General features: G+C 59.1%; 1 protein-coding gene across 1 annotated transcript in view; it reads left to right on the forward strand.

The window, feature by feature from the left end:
* Window positions 1-15,000, forward strand: part of ASPSCR1 (ASPSCR1 tether for SLC2A4, UBX domain containing) — a 46,961-nt gene that overhangs the window by 26,931 nt on the left and 5,030 nt on the right. Inside the window, 12 exon segments of the mRNA XM_075579992.1 lie at window positions 540-654; window positions 1,431-1,534; window positions 2,014-2,074; window positions 3,496-3,569; window positions 3,688-3,757; window positions 4,288-4,428; window positions 4,430-4,537; window positions 4,671-4,810; window positions 11,120-11,201; window positions 11,402-11,468; window positions 11,551-11,613; window positions 12,438-12,490. Coding sequence (XP_075436107.1) covers window positions 540-654; window positions 1,431-1,534; window positions 2,014-2,074; window positions 3,496-3,569; window positions 3,688-3,757; window positions 4,288-4,428; window positions 4,430-4,537; window positions 4,671-4,810; window positions 11,120-11,201; window positions 11,402-11,468; window positions 11,551-11,613; window positions 12,438-12,490 — 1,078 coding nt within the window.

Consider the following 15,000-nt stretch of genomic DNA (forward strand, 5'->3'; position numbering starts at 1 on the left):
GAAGTGCATTGCAGCAAAAGGGTGGAAGAAAACAGGACATGCTCTTATCTGGGACATGCTTGTTCTCTCTGCTTCTTAAATGTGAGTGTGGCTGAATCGCTAAGAAGGGACCATGTGCTTTTAAACTAGCACATAAAGTCTTCCTGCTGTTCAGTAAAACTTTGACAACCTGCACATGTGACTGGTCTCGCTGGGTGTAAGGGCACCGGGCATTACTGTCAGCAGAATGGATGTGCAGATTATTAACTTTACATTTGTTCACAGAATGCCTCTCTCCCTCCTTCATGCCAATCTCGGGTCCCCATTTACAGTTATACCTTCTGCTGCCAGACCCCCGTCACCTGTACTCTCCCCCCTGCTGCCAGACCCCCGTCACCTGTACGCTCCCCCCTGCTGCCAGACCCCCGTCACCTGTACTCTCCCCCCTGCTGCCAGACCCCCCCGTCACCAGTACTCCCCCCTGCTGCCAGACCCCCGTCACCTGTACTCTCCCCCCTGCTGCCAGACCCCCGTCACCTGTACTCTCCCCCCTGCTGCAGGTTTCAGAGGACGGTGCTGGATCTGTCTCTGCAGTGGAGATTTGCCAACCTTCCCAACAATGCCAAGCTGGAGATGGTGCCCTGTGCGCGGCGGCGCGTGGACGCAGAGTGCGCAGTGAGATCCGCTCCGCATGTTTCCATGATTTTCCTCCCCTGGGGGCTTAGGACATGTTTTCACTCTACAATCTACAACTGCCTTTTACATACACCCCTTCAGTGCTCGCACACACTGGCACTGCCGAGATATTTCCCCAGGGGTGAAGGATCTTTGTGGGTTTAAGTGTATAGAAACCTAGTCTGGTTTATCTAGACCAGGGTGCTTTAAATTCCATCTGCAATCATGCTCTGTAAGACGACTCGCTTCCCTAGATATGTCATGTGCCCCATGAAGTCAAGGGAGGTTTTCTTCCGACAGTGCACACGTTAAGGTGTCAGAAGTCCGTTTGATCCGCTTGTTGCCTGAATATTAGTTAATGTGTCGGGCTCCAGAGGACACAGAACATGTGGATTCTCCTCATCATGTTTCCTGTCCGCACACCAAGGCGACGGCCTGGTCCATGACACAGAGCCACCAGCCCCTCTATACGTCCAGCACACACAGGGTTCTAGTCACACATCTGGCCGACTGTGGACAGGCCTGCACAAGTTCTCAGCTGCAGACCATGTGTCACGGTACAGTCCGAAGCCTGCTGGGTCCAGCCCAAGCTTGGGTACCGCGTGTGAAAGGTTCAGTTGGGAGGTTATGTAGTGTAAGTGTGTGTGTAGGGGGGCAGATTCTGTGTTCTGTGCAGAAGACCTATACTTGACACTGCTGCTGATCTGTGCTTGAGATGTCGCCTGTTGTAGTGAAGTGCCTGGTTACTGTGTGTAACTGCCGCCTCCTTGTCGTAGACGGTGCGTGTAGCATTACAGTTGGAGAATGGCGTGAGATTGCAGGATGAAATGCTCTGCAGCCAGACGCTCTGGGATCTCCTCGCTCGCTTCCCACAGATCCGGTGAGTTTTGGCAGTGATGGAAGGTAGAAAGTCGGCATGGTCGCTGCGATGCAGGAATGATATCTTCCTTGCCGGAGCTTTATAAAGAAACGTATACAAGCTCTTTGAGTAAATGCCCCTGCACAGGTGGCAGAGAATCCCCCTATGGGATGTGCTTCCCAGCACTTAAAGAAACACTCACTTCCTATCTGTCTGTCATACTAATGCATATTTCTGGGGAAGAGGGCTTGTTCGATGTGGCATATTGCTGCTTGTTTGGCACATGAGAATATAATGATGTCAGAGTATAGCTGATAGGAAAGTATTTAAGTAACACATTAAGGTTGTTTTCTTGATCCCAAGGAGTGTGACCGGTTTTACATTCCCAGGTTGGTGACTGCTCCTCTGTTTGACGATGATGATGATGATGATGATGATGATGTATGTCACACGTGTCCTGGGTTCCTCACACTCTGACATCGTTCTTTGTTTTTTTTCAGGACCTGTTTAGAGCAGGTGGATGCCGGATATTTTCCTGTGTGTCTTTATATGAGAGATGAGGTAGGACTAATCTGTGCAGTCTCTCCATCCCCCCTCCCTCTGTCTTCCCCCCCCTCCCTCTGTCTCCCCCCCCCCCTCCCTCTCCCTCCCTCCCTCCCCCCCCCATCCCTTTCTCTTCCTCCCTCCCCTCTTTCTCTCAACAATAATGGTTATACAGGCATACCCCGGTTTAAGTACACTCACTTTAAGTACACTCGCGAGTAAGGACATATCGCCCAATAGGCAAACGGCAGCTCGCGCATGCGCCTGTCAGCACGTCCTGAACAGCAATACCGGCTCCCTACCTGTACCGAAGCTGTGCGCAAGCAGGGAGACTATAGAGCCTGTTACAAATGCGTTATTTACATCAGTTATGCACGTATATGACGATTGCAGCACAGTACATGCATCGATAAGTGGGGAAAAGGGAGTGCTTCACTTTAAGTACATTTTGGCTTTATATACATGCTCCGGTCCCATTGCGTACGTTAATGCGGGGTATGCCTGTGTTAATGCGGGGTATGCCTGTGTTAATGCGGGGTGTGCCTGTGTTTAATGCGGGGTGTGCCTGTGTTTAATGCGGGGTGTGCCTGTGTTTAATGCGGGATGTGCCTGTGTTTAATGCGGGGTATGCCTGTGTTAATGCGGGGTGTGCCTGTGTTAATGCGGGGTATGCCTGTGTTAATGCGGGGTATGCCTGTGTTAATGCGGGGTATGCCTGTGTTAATGCGGGGTATGCCTGTGTTAATGCGAGGTATGCCTGTGTTAATGCGAGGTATGCCTGTGTTAATGCGGGGTATGCCTGTGTTAATGCGGGGTATGCCTGTGTTAATGCGGGGTATGCCTGTGTTGATGCGGAGTATGCCTGTGTTGATGCGGGGTATGCCTGTGTTGATGCGGGGTGTGCCTGTGTTGATGCGGGGTGTGCCTGTGTTAATGCGGGGTATGCCTGTGTTAATGCGGGGTATGCCTGTGTTAGTGCGGGGTATGCCTGTGTTAGTGCGGGGTATGCCTGTGTTAGTGCGGGGTATGCCTGTGTTAGTGCGGGGTATGCCTGTGTTAGTGCGGGGTATGCCTGTGTTAATGCGGGGTATGCCTGTGTTAGTGCGGGGTATGCCTGTGTTAGTGCGGGGTATGCCTGTGTTAGTGCGGGGTATGCCTGTGTTAATGCGGGGTATGCCTGTGTTAATGCGGGGTATGCCTGTGTTAGTGCGGGGTATGCCTGTGTTAGTGCGGGGTATGCCTGTGTTAGTGCGGGGTATGCCTGTGTTAATGCGGGGTATGCCTGTGTTACATAGTTACCTGCCCAAATAGCTCTGTTGTAACCGTCAGTTCTCTGCAGCTTGTGCACACACGGCCCGCGTTCCACGAGCAGAGTCCGCCTGGGGCCTCGCGTAACCAGTGTTCCTTGTGTTGTTTCTCCTGCTTCTCTCGGCCTTCAGGTAACGGGGGAATCGGCCTTGAAGCAGACGTCCCTCCGGTCCCTGGGTCTCACAGGCGGTAGTGCCATCATCCGGTAAGCAAGGCGCGGCCATTCCCTCCCCCCAGTACCACCTCACACGTATCTTTGTGGCTCCCGTGTGTGTAATTAGTGCAACACAATGAGGCTGATGTGTTTGTGTTTCTTACATCAGGTTTATAATGAAGAAATGTGACCAACCTGTGAACGGAAAACAGCACACAGGAATAGAGAGGCCCCTGCCTGTGAGTGAGGGAGAGTGGGGGCCCCTGCCTGTGAGTGAGGGCGAGCGGGGGCCCCTGCCTGTGAGGGAGGGCGAGCGGGGGCCCCTGCCTGTGAGTGAGGGCGAGCGGCGGCCCCTGCCTGTGAGTGAGGGCGAGCGGCGGCCCCTGCCTGTGAGTGAGGGCGAGCGGCGGCCCCTGCCTGTGAGTGAGGGCGAGCGGCGGCCCCTGCCTGTGAGTAAGGGCGAGCGGCGGCCCCTGCCTGTGAGTGAGGGCGAGCGGCGGCCCCTGCCTGTGAGTGAGGGGCGAGCGGCGGCCCCTGCCTGTGAGTGAGGGGCGAGCGGCGGCCCCTGCCTGTGAGTGAGGGCGAGCGGCGGCCCCTGCCTGTGAGTGAGGGCGAGCGGCGGCCCCTGCCTGTGAGTGAGGGCGAGCGGCGGCCCCTGCCTGTGAGTGAGGGCGAGCGGCGGCCCCTGCCTGTGAGTGTTGGAGCTGTGCTGCAGGAGGTGGGTGCTGAGGTTTCTGTGCCCGATCCCTGCGACTCTTCCTCTGGAAAGGAGGATCAGAGGAGTGTGGAGAGCAGCGCAGCGAGTCCGACGCCGCGTCCCTCCTCTGCTCACACTCGGACCGCTCCATTCATCCCATTCCACGGGGGAGGTCGCCGTCTGGGAGGTGCCAGTGTACCTGAGGGGGCCATCGGAAGAGGATGTGCCATGTGCCGCTGGGCATCACCCAAAGGCGCTCTGCAGCCCGGGGCCTTCCAAGCCAAAGAAATCCAAGAGCAGTGACAAGGAGGGAGGATCTCAGGTGTGTGCTGGGGGGAGCAGTCTCAGATAGTGCCTGCTATATAGAGGGGGGGGGGGGGGGCGGGTTGGCTCACAGGAACGTATCGGCAGTGGTAAAGAGTCGATCCTGACAGAGCTGCTCCTCTACTTTGCAGCCGATAGACCGGGAGCCAGTTGTGTGCCACATGGACTTGGAGCCGCTGATCCGCCCAAAGCCTCAGGAGCTGCCAGATGATTTTTTTGAGGTCACTGTTGACGATGTGAGGAGAAGATTTTCTCAGCTGAAAAGTGAGAGGTGATATTGCCGCTAGGGACAGGCTATTTCATCCCCTCCTGTGTAGGGAGTGCTCCCCCCCCCCTCCCCTCCTGTGTAGGGAGTGCTCCCCCCCCCTCCCCTCCTGTGTAGGGAGTGCTCCCCCCCCCCTCCCCTCCTGTGTAGGGAGTGCTCCCCCCCCCCTCCCCTCCTGTGTAGGGAGTGCTCCCCCCCCCTCCCCTCCTGTGTAGGGAGTGCTCCCCCCCCCCCTCCCCTCCTGTGTAGGGAGTGCTCCCCTCCCCTCCTGTGTAGGGAGTGCTCCCCCCCCCTCCCCTCCTGTGTAGGGAGTGCTCCCCCCCCCCTCCCCTCCTGTGTAGGGAGTGCTCCCCCCCCTCCCCTCCTGTGTAGGGAGTGCTCCCCCCCCTCGCCCTCCTGTGTAGGGAGTGCTCCCCCCCCCTCCCCTCCTGTGTAGGGAGTGCTCCCCCCCCCCTCCCCTCCTGTGTAGGGAGTGCTCCCCCCCCCTCCCCTCCTGTGTAGGGAGTGCTCCCCCCCCTCCCCTCCTGTGTAGGGAGTGCTCCCCCCCCCCTCCCCTCCTGTGTAGGGAGTGCTCCCCCCCCCTCCCCTCCCCTCCTGTGTAGGGAGTGCTCCCCCCCCCTCCCCTCCTGTGTAGGGAGTGCTCCCCCCCCTCCCCTCCTGTGTAGGGAGTGCTCCCCCCCCCTCCCCTCCTGTGTAGGGAGTGCTCCCCCCCCTCCCCTCCTGTGTAGGGAGTGCTCCCCCCCTCCCCTCCTGTGTAGGGAGTGCTCCCCCCCTCCCCCTCCTGTGTAGGGAGTGCTCCCCCCCCCTCCCCTCCTGTGTAGGGAGTGCTCCCCCCCCCCTCCCCCTCCTGTGTAGGGAGTGCTCCCCCCCCCCTCCCCTCCTGTGTAGGGAGTGCTCCCCCCCCTCCCCTCCTGTGTAGGGAGTGCTTCCCCCCCCTCCCCTCCTGTGTAGGGAGTGCTCCCCCCCCCCTCCCCTCCTGTGTAGGGAGTGCACCCCCCCCCCCTCCCCTCCTGTGTAGGGAGTGCACCCCCCCCCCCTCCCCTCCTGTGTAGGGAGTGCTCCCCCCCCCCTCCCCTCCTGTGTAGGGAGTGCTCCCCCGCCCTCCCCTCCTGTGTAGGGAGTGCTCCCTCTCCCCTCCTGTGTAGGGAGGGCTCCCCCCCCCCCTCCCCTCCTGCCTCCCCCCCCCTCCCCTCCTGTGTAGGGAGGGCTCCCCCCCTCCCCTCCTGTGTAGGGAGGGCTCCCCTCCTGTGTAGGGGAGTGCTCCCCTCCTGTGTAGGGAGTGCTCCCCCTCCCCTCCTGTGTAGGGAGTGCTCCCCCCTCCCCTCCTGTGTAGGGAGTGCTCCCTCTCCCCCTCCTGTGTAGGGAGGGCTCCCCCCCTCCCCTCCTGTGTAGGGAGGGCTCCCCCCCCCTCCCCCTCCTGTGTAGGGAGGGCTCCCCTCCTGTGTAGGGAGGGCTCCCCTCCTGTGTAGGGAGTGCTCCCCTCCTGTGTAGGGAGTGCTCCCCCCTCCCCTCCTGTGTAGGGAGTGCTCCCTCCCCCCTCCTGTGTAGGGAGTGCTCCCCCCCCCCCTCGCCCTCCCCTCCCCTCCTGTGTAGGGAGTGCTCCCCCCCCCCCCTCCCCTCCCCCTCCTGTGTAGGAGTGCTCCCTCTCCCCTCCTGTGTAGGGAGGGCTCCCCCCCCCTCCCCTCCTGTGTAGGGGAGGGCTCCCCCCCCTCCCCTCCTGTGTAGGGAGGGCTCCCCTCCTGTGTAGGGAGTGCTCCCTCCCCCCCTCCTGTGTAGGGAGTGCTCCCCTCCCCCCCTCCTGTGTAGGGAGTGCTCCCTCCCCCCCTCCTGTGTAGGGAGTGCTCCTCCCCCCTCCCCTCCTGTGTAGGGAGTGCTCCTCCCCCTCCCCTCCTGTGTAGGGAGTGCTCCTCCCCCCTCCCCTCCTCTGTGTAGGGAGTGCTCCTCCCCCCTCCCCTCCTGTGTAGGGAGTGCTCCTCCCCCCTCCCCTCCTGTGTAGGGAGTGCTCCTCCCCCCTCCCCTCCTGTGTAGGGAGTGCTCCTCCCCCCTCCCCTCCTGTGTAGGGAGTGCTCCTCCCCCCCTCCCCTCCTGTGTAGGGAGTGCTCCTCCCCCCCTCCCCTCCTGTGTAGGGAGTGCTCCTCCCCCCTCCCCTCCTGTGTAGGGAGTGCTCCTCCCCCCTCCCCTCCTGTGTAGGGAGTGCTCCTCCCCCCTCCCCTCCTGTGTAGGGAGTGCTCCTCCCCCCTCCCCTCCTGTGTAGGGAGTGCTCCTCCCCCCTCCCCTCCTGTGTAGGGAGTGCTCCTCCCCCCTCCCCTCCTGTGTAGGGAGTGCTCCTCCCCCCTCCCCTCCTGTGTAGGGAGTGCTCCTCCCCCCCTCCCCTCCTGTGTAGGGAGTGCTCCTCCCCCCCTCCCCTCCTGTGTAGGGGAGTGCTCCTCCCCCCCTCCCCTCCTGTGTAGGGAGTGCTCCTCCCCCCCCTCCCCTCCTGTGTAGGGAGTGCTCCCCCCCCCCCCTCCCCTCCGGTGTAGGGAGTGCTCCTCCCCCCCCTCCCCCTCCTGTGTAGGGAGTGCTCCCCCCCCCCCCTCCCCTCCGGTGTAGGGAGTGCTCCCCCCCCCTCCCCTCCTGTGTAGGGAGTGCTCCCCCCCCTCCCCTCCTGTGTAGGGAGTGCTCCCCCCCCCCTCCCCTCCTGTGTAGGGAGTGCTCCCCTCCCCTCCTGTGTAGGGAGTGCTCCCCCCCCCTCCCCTCCTGTGTAGGGAGTGCTCCCCCCCCCCCCTCCCCTCCTGTGTAGGGAGTGCTCCCCCCCCTCCCCTCCTGTGTAGGGAGTGCTCCCCCCCCCTCCCCTCCTGTGTAGGGAGTGCTCCCCCCCCCTCCCCTCCTGTGTAGGGAGTGCTCCCCCCCCCCTCCCCTCCTGTGTAGGGAGTGCTCCCCCCCCTCCCCTCCTGTGTAGGGAGTGCTCCCCCCCCTCCCCTCCTGTGTAGGGAGTGCTCCCCCCCCCTCCCCTCCTGTGTAGGGAGTGCTCCCCCCCCCTCCCCTCCTGTGTAGGGAGTGCTCCCCCCCCCTCCCCTCCTGTGTAGGGAGTGCTCCCCCCCCTCCCCTCCCCTCCTGTGTAGGGAGTGCTCCCCCCCCCTCCCCTCCCCTCCTGTGTAGGGAGTGCTCCCCCCCCCTCCCCTCCTGTGTAGGGAGTGCTCCCCCCCCCTCCCCTCCTGTGTAGGGAGTGCTCCCCCCCCCCTCCCCTCCTGTGTAGGGAGTGCTCCCCCCCCTCCCCCTCCTGTGTAGGGAGTGCTCCCCCCCTCCCCTCCTGTGTAGGGAGGGCTCCCCCCCTCCCCTCCTGTGTAGGGAGTGCTCCCCCCCCTCCCCTCCTGTGTAGGGAGTGCTCCCCCCCTCCCCTCCTGTGTAGGGAGTGCTCCCCCCCCCTCCCCTCCTGTGTAGGGGAGTGCTTCCCCCCCCCTCCCCTCCTGTGTAGGGAGTGCTCACCCCCCCCTCCCCTCCTGTGTAGGGAGTGCTCCCCCCCCCTCCCCTCCTGTGTAGGGAGTGCTCCCCCCCCCCTCCCCTCCTGTGTAGGGAGTGCTCCCCCCCCCTCCCCTCCTGTGTAGGGAGTGCACCCCCCCCCCCTCCCCTCCTGTGTAGGGAGTGCACCCCCCCCCCCTCCCCTCCTGTGTAGGGAGTGCTCCCCCCCCCCTCCCCTCCTGTGTAGGGAGTGCTCCCCCCCCCTCCCCTCCTGTGTAGGGAGTGCTCCCCCCCCCCTCCCCTCCTGTGTAGGGAGTGCTCCCCCCGCCCTCCCCTCCTGTGTAGGGAGTGCTCCCCCGCCCTCCCCTCCTGTGTAGGGAGTGCTCCCCCCTCCCCTCCTGTGTAGGGAGTGCTCCCTCTCCCCTCCTGTGTAGGGAGGGCTCCCCCCCCCCTCCCCTCCTGTGTAGGGAGGGCTCCCCCCCTCCCCTCCTGTGTAGGGAGGGCTCCCCTCCTGTGTAGGGAGTGCTCCCCTCCTGTGTAGGGAGTGCTCCCCCTCCCCTCCTGTGTAGGGAGTGCTCCCCCCCCCCCTCCCCTCCCCTCCTGTGTAGGGAGTGCTCCCCCCCCCCCTCCCCTCCCCTCCTGTGTAGGGAGTGCTCCCTCTCCCCTCCTGTGTAGGGAGTGCTCCCTCTCCCCTCCTGTGTAGGGAGGGCTCCCCCCCCCTCCCCTCCTGTGTAGGGAGGGCTCCCCCCCCTCCCCTCCTGTGTAGGAGGGCTCCCCTCCTGTGTAGGGAGTGCTCCCTCCCCCCTCCTGTGTAGGGAGTGCTCCTCCCCCCTCCCCTCCTGTGTAGGGAGTGCTCCTCCCCCCCTCCCCTCCTGTGTAGGGAGTGCTCCTCCCCCCCTCCCCTCCTGTGTAGGGAGTGCTCCTCCCCCCTCCCCTCCTGTGTAGGGAGTGCTCCTCCCCCCCTCCCCTCCTGTGTAGGGGAGTGCTCCCCCCCCCCCTCCCCTCCGGTGTAGGGAGTGCTCCCCCCCCCTCCCCTCCGGTGTAGGGAGTGCTCCCCCCCCTCCCCTCCGGTGTAGGGAGTGCTCCCCCCCCCTCCCCTCCGGTGTAGGGAGTGCTCCCCCCCCCTCCCCTCCGGTGTAGGGAGTGCTCCCTCCCCTCCCCTCCGGTGTAGGGAGTGCTCCCTCCCCTCCCCTCCGGTGTAGGGAGTGCTCCCCCCCCTCCCCTCCGGTGTAGGGAGTGCACCCCCCCCTCCCCTCTCCTCCGGTGTAGGGGAGTGCTCCCCCCCCCCTCCCCTCTCCTCCGGTGTAGGGAGTGCTCCCCCCCCCCTCCCCTCTCCTCCGGTGTAGGGAGTGCTCCCCCCCCCCCTCCCCTCTCCTCCGGTGTAGGGAGTGCTCCCCCCCCCCTCCCCTCCCCTCCGGTGTAGGGAGTGCTTCCCCCCCCCTCCCCTCTCCTCCGGTGTAGGGAGTGCTCCCCCCCCCCTCCCCTCCCCTCCGGTGTAGGGAGTGCTCCCCCCCCCTCCCCTCCCCTCCGGTGTAGGGAGTGCTCCCCCCCCCCTCCCCTCCCCTCCGGTGTAGGGAGTGCTCCCCCCCCCTCCCCTCCGGTGTAGGGAGTGCTCCCCCCCCCTCCCCTCCCCTCCGGTGTAGGGAGTGCTCCCCCCCCCCTCCCCTCCGGTGTAGGGAGTGCTCCTCCCCCCCCCCCTCCGGTGTAGGGAGTGTCACGGTACCTTATGACAAGATATAATAAACACCAAATATCTGGGTTGAACTGAACGAGGCTTAGATATAATAAAATATAATTTATTCCTTGAAAAAGGTGAACACAGCAATATAGTACAATTAACAGGCAAGAAGGTAACACTTACTTAGGGTTGGGGAATGGGGAAGTATCAGTTAGCAATTCTCCAGCAGTCCGGTGACATTCCAGGTGGAATCAGAAGCACAACTAAAAACTGTAGGGTTGGCACAGTTTATATACCTGTGCAACCCTATTCTTAACATTGAATACAGACTATTGGTGAACAATTATCTGTATCCAATCCCTACCGTGGAGACACAGATTAACCCATGCCCCCCAGCTAATTAGCCCATGTGTACTGGGACTCTATGGGTAGCCCCATAATTAAATCAGGGGCAACGACCAGTCTACCAAATGCATTATCTGCATTGTTTGTAGGTGTAGACATAACGCTTACAAACCACTCCAGTTTGATGATTCTCCACCCTCAGGTAACAATTAGAGTGGCAGTCTGTTGATTAGTACTTAGTGTAAACAATCAGGCAGTTAACTTTTGATCACAGTGCTTAGGCTCAATCAGCCGGCTGCCCTTCATGACCTATTAGCATAGCAGAGGGAGTCTGCATTTTCAGAACAGATCCAAAATACCATACATATACACTTTAATATCTACACATATTAATAAGTTCCACTTTGGTGGGCTCAGTGGGTCGAAATTTGCCAGTTTTTAATACCTACAGTGACTCCACATATTGGCCAAATATCAACTCTCTGCGACCTCCAGAACTGGAGATACAGAAATGCACTTTAAAACATCTTTAAAATACAGGATTATAATGAAACATGGGAACAGGGGAACATACATTTTCATGACATGACAAGGTGTAAACCACATTCCTGGACCGCAGTCCAGTTAACTCCTTGCCTCCCTGGTGAGGTCATGGGGTGGCCATATGGGGTGCAACCCCTTTAATACCGGGCCAACCCCCTCTCCCTCTACAGGGAGTACTCCCCTCTCCCCCGCCCCCCTCCCCTCCTGTGTATGGAGTGCTCCCCTCCCCCCCTCCTGTGTAGGGAGCGCTCCCCTCTCCCCCCCCTGTGTAAGGAGCGCTCCACTCTCATGCTGTTTCCTTCCCCCACCAGGCACCGGTTGGAGGAAACTCCACTAATGACCGAAGCTCTGAGGGAGTCTCACGTGAAGGAAAAGCTGGAGCGATACCCAAAGGTAGGGATGATGTTGCTCGTAAAAGGAAACTCAAACCCTGCGCCCGCCCCTCGCGGCGCCTCGTACACCCTCCCACCCCTCACGGCGCCTCATTCACCTCATTCACCTTCTCTCCCCGACCCCCCCCCCAACCTCACGGCGCCTCCTCCCCGCCCCCCCACCCCCCGGTGCGCTGCTCAGCAATTTGATTCTCTTTACAGGTTGTTCTCAGAATTCTCTTCCCAGACCGGTACGTCCTGCAGGGATTCTTCCGCCCGACAGAGAGGGGTATGGGAGAATCTGTTCATCTTGCCTCTCTCCCTAAGGGTGCCTGAGGCAGATTCTCAGCCCCGTTTCCTGTGTTTTGCAGTTGGCGCAGTGAGAGAGTTTGTGCGCAGTCACCTGAGTGATCCGGAGCTGCCATTCTACCTGTGTATGTGCCGAACACCCGATGCACCACCTACCCCTCCCTCTGCTTGCTGCACTTCCTCTCCCTGTCCCCTCCCCGCTGCTGCCCCCTCCTTGTCCCTGCCGGACTGACCATCGACCCCCGAGCGCTCTCCTTTTTGTCAGGAGCAGCAATAGATTCAGGCCGCGATTATACACCGCGTGACGGCGCTCGCACGCGACAACCACGAATTATTGAATGCCTATGAGGCCGCCCTTAGTGCGCGCACGACGGACCGCGATGGCGTGAGCGCGTTTTGAAAAGACAAATGTTTGTCTTTTCAAGCGACCACCCACGTGGGGGCGGTTCAGCCAATCGCGGCGAACCTGCCTCGTGACGCGTCCGTCACGCCGCTTCAATCACTGAGCACACGTCGCTCGGGCGAGAGGCGGACGCACGCCAGCGCGGTGTATAATCGCAGCCTCACACGAAGTCTGCATCGCCGCCATTATTTCCCATTTTTCCGTTCTAATTTTAAGATGTTTCACGGCTTTGCAAGTTTAGGCCCAAAAACCAAAGCACATGACCGCTCCACAACAAACCTCCCAAAACAGTCAACATAGTGTGCGTTGTTACAAACCGACACTTGAATGCAGCAGCACTCCCAAGGCTGCAGGGATCCGGGGGTTAATACGATTGCAGATCTCCTGGCACAGCTGTGTCCTGCAAAATCCCAAACTACAGTAAAATGAATAAGGATCAAAATAGCGCGCACCTCCCAATGAGAATCCACGCGGCCACGTTTTACACTGCCCTCTACCGAGAGAACAGTTGCTCATATAGATGTGTTTTCTTAATGTTTCCTATAGTTATTACGCCCCCGCGGACTGAGCTGACTGAAAATTCCCAAACCCTTTTCCAGGTAATTCATTTATTTTACCCCCCCCCCCCCCCCTTAGACTGTCCCTCTTCTTTCTGCGCGTTCCGCATCTGGCGTTGGCCGCGCGTTCCACTGCAATGCCTGATTGGCCCGTGAGAATGCTCCTCTGCACACTGGAGCTCTAGACTGTTCTATGTAAATCATTGTCATCTCCTAATTTCCTCTTCAAAGGGCTTTGAATCAGTGGCAAAATGTGGCCGTCTTACCGTGCAGAGGAGAGCTTCTGCATCCATCTAAGCACAGGTTCTCAACTCCAGTCTTCAAGACCCCCCACCCCCCCCCCCCCATTGCCAACAGGTCCGATTTTTAGGATGTCCCTGCTTCAGCACAGGTGTAGTTGCAGACTGAGCCGCGTGGGCTAAATCAAGGTTATCCGGAAAACCCGACCTGTTGCTGGCGTCTTGAGAACTGGAGTTGAGAACCCCTGTTCTACGCGGTTTTGTGAAGCCTGGCCCGTTTGTAGTTTTCCCTGTTGAAGTCTCCTGTAGGTCCCCCGGTCCTCCCTGCAGGTCCCCTGGTCCTCCCTGCTTGTCTCCTGCAGGTCCCTGGTCCGCCTTGCTGTCACGTCAGTTCCTGACACTGCTGTTCATTAGTTGGTAACCATTGTTTGTTTAAAATACCACACGGCTGCACAGGCCTCCTCCTTTCCAGCAGTGAAGGGGTCCCTGTATCCCGAGCCCCCGGCCTGGATCACAGTTTCCGGGAGCTCCGAGCTCTTGGCAGCCTCTGAAGGGGGTCTTTCTTCTCCTCTCATGCTCCAGCATTGGAGTCTCCTACTCTAACTTTCATCTTGCTGGCAGCCCTGTTATTCTTGGCTGGGTTTCTATGACTGCTGTTCCTAATAGAGGTACTTCCACTGATCCTTAAACCACTCAATAAAAGTGCCACCGGAGGAAGGGGGGGGGGGGGTTCCCCTTCCCCAGGGCTCAGCGGGGCAATGAGATGCATCCTGCTGTGATGGCGGTTGTGCGTGTTGGGGGTAGAGGAGGGTACTTGAATCTGGAGGAGGCAGAGCAGGGTGTATACGAACGGGGGATGAGCAGAGTTGGGGAAGGTCGGGATGTACAATCCTTGGGTGTTTCTTTCAGAAACTGTTTAACCGTATAAAGTATATTGTGACTCGGGAATCGTAGCGTACAAACGCTTGTTCTGGACTAGGCACGGCGTTATTGTTTGGGGGGGGGGGTGGGGGCCGTTTATTGGAATAGAACACGTTTCTATAGCATTCATAATATTTCAACATGGCATTTAATAAACTTGTAAAAACATGAAAGTAAATGATGGTGCTTTGAAAAGCGAGCTTAATGCACTTGTTTAGTGCGACGTATCGGGGGAAACTGGCCGATTTGAGGATGGCGCGGTCTCCGCGCCATGTTACCTTGCATCACCTGAAGATTGCCGATCCTGGGATGATGCTTATACATTTACACTGGCGCACACACGTTCCCCATCATCCTTTATTGGGCAGTACTTTGGGTTGCTGTCCCTGTTTTTTTAGATCCCGAGTTTGCGGCAGGGCTCAGACAGCCGGTGACCACGGTCCGTGTTACCGGAGCGAATCGTCCACAGCACACATTGTAACTCGCACGGTCAAGCTGTACACCCAGCCGTGCGTTCACAGACCACACATTCTGTGCATGGTTTGTAGCCTGTTCCGCATTACGTTTAAACGTTTTAACAGATCCATGTGTTTTTTGGCACGTTCCTTGGTGTAAAGTCTGGTTAAAAGCACGTGGCTGGTGAGTAATCCTCGTGCTGTTGACAAACAATAGCAATTGTTTTAATAGTGAAACGTCTTTGGACTTTCTCGTGGCCGTACTATGAATCTCTGAGGCTGCTAGCTCTTCCCGAGCTACTGACCTGTGACATATATGGTGTTGTTATTTTGGTTGCCTGGATTTCCTTTGGTATCATGCTGCTGCTCACGAACTGTTCCTTCCTGCCTGAAGCTTTTGATCTGTGTCTGTAAAGACATCCCTCAACCCTCTTAACATGACTTTCAAAGCCTGCTGATCTCTGCCCATTTTCCCCTTTTAAATCCTTGTGTGTGTCTCCGAATGTTTGCATTCTGGATTTTACCATTCATTCCTTCTTGGCCTTTGAAGTTCTCATTTTCTTATTGATCTTTAAACATCAAACCAACAACAGACCTGTGGCCCTTTAATCAGCTCCCATGGCGGGGATGGAAGGAATGCTTTGCATCCCACCAGCTCTTGCTTCTCTCTCGGACACTTGACTGAAATGTTGCTGCAACACATGAGCTGTTTGTGTCTGGAGAAGAAACTTTTCGGAGTCTCCCAGCAGCACAAATAATAATATAAATATATATATATATATCACACACACACTCTCTCTCTCTCTGCCTCCATCCTGTCTATCTGACTTCACTTTCTTTTCTCTGTTACTCTTTGTTCCTCTTATTGTGTCCCCTTTGTGTGTCCCGCCTGAGTCGGCCCCCTCTCTTCTCTTTGTGTTTCTCTTGCTGTGTGTAT

The sequence above is a fragment of the Ascaphus truei genome, chromosome 22 (assembly GCF_040206685.1).
Source record: "Ascaphus truei isolate aAscTru1 chromosome 22, aAscTru1.hap1, whole genome shotgun sequence".
Taxonomy (NCBI): Eukaryota; Metazoa; Chordata; class Amphibia; order Anura; family Ascaphidae; genus Ascaphus; species Ascaphus truei.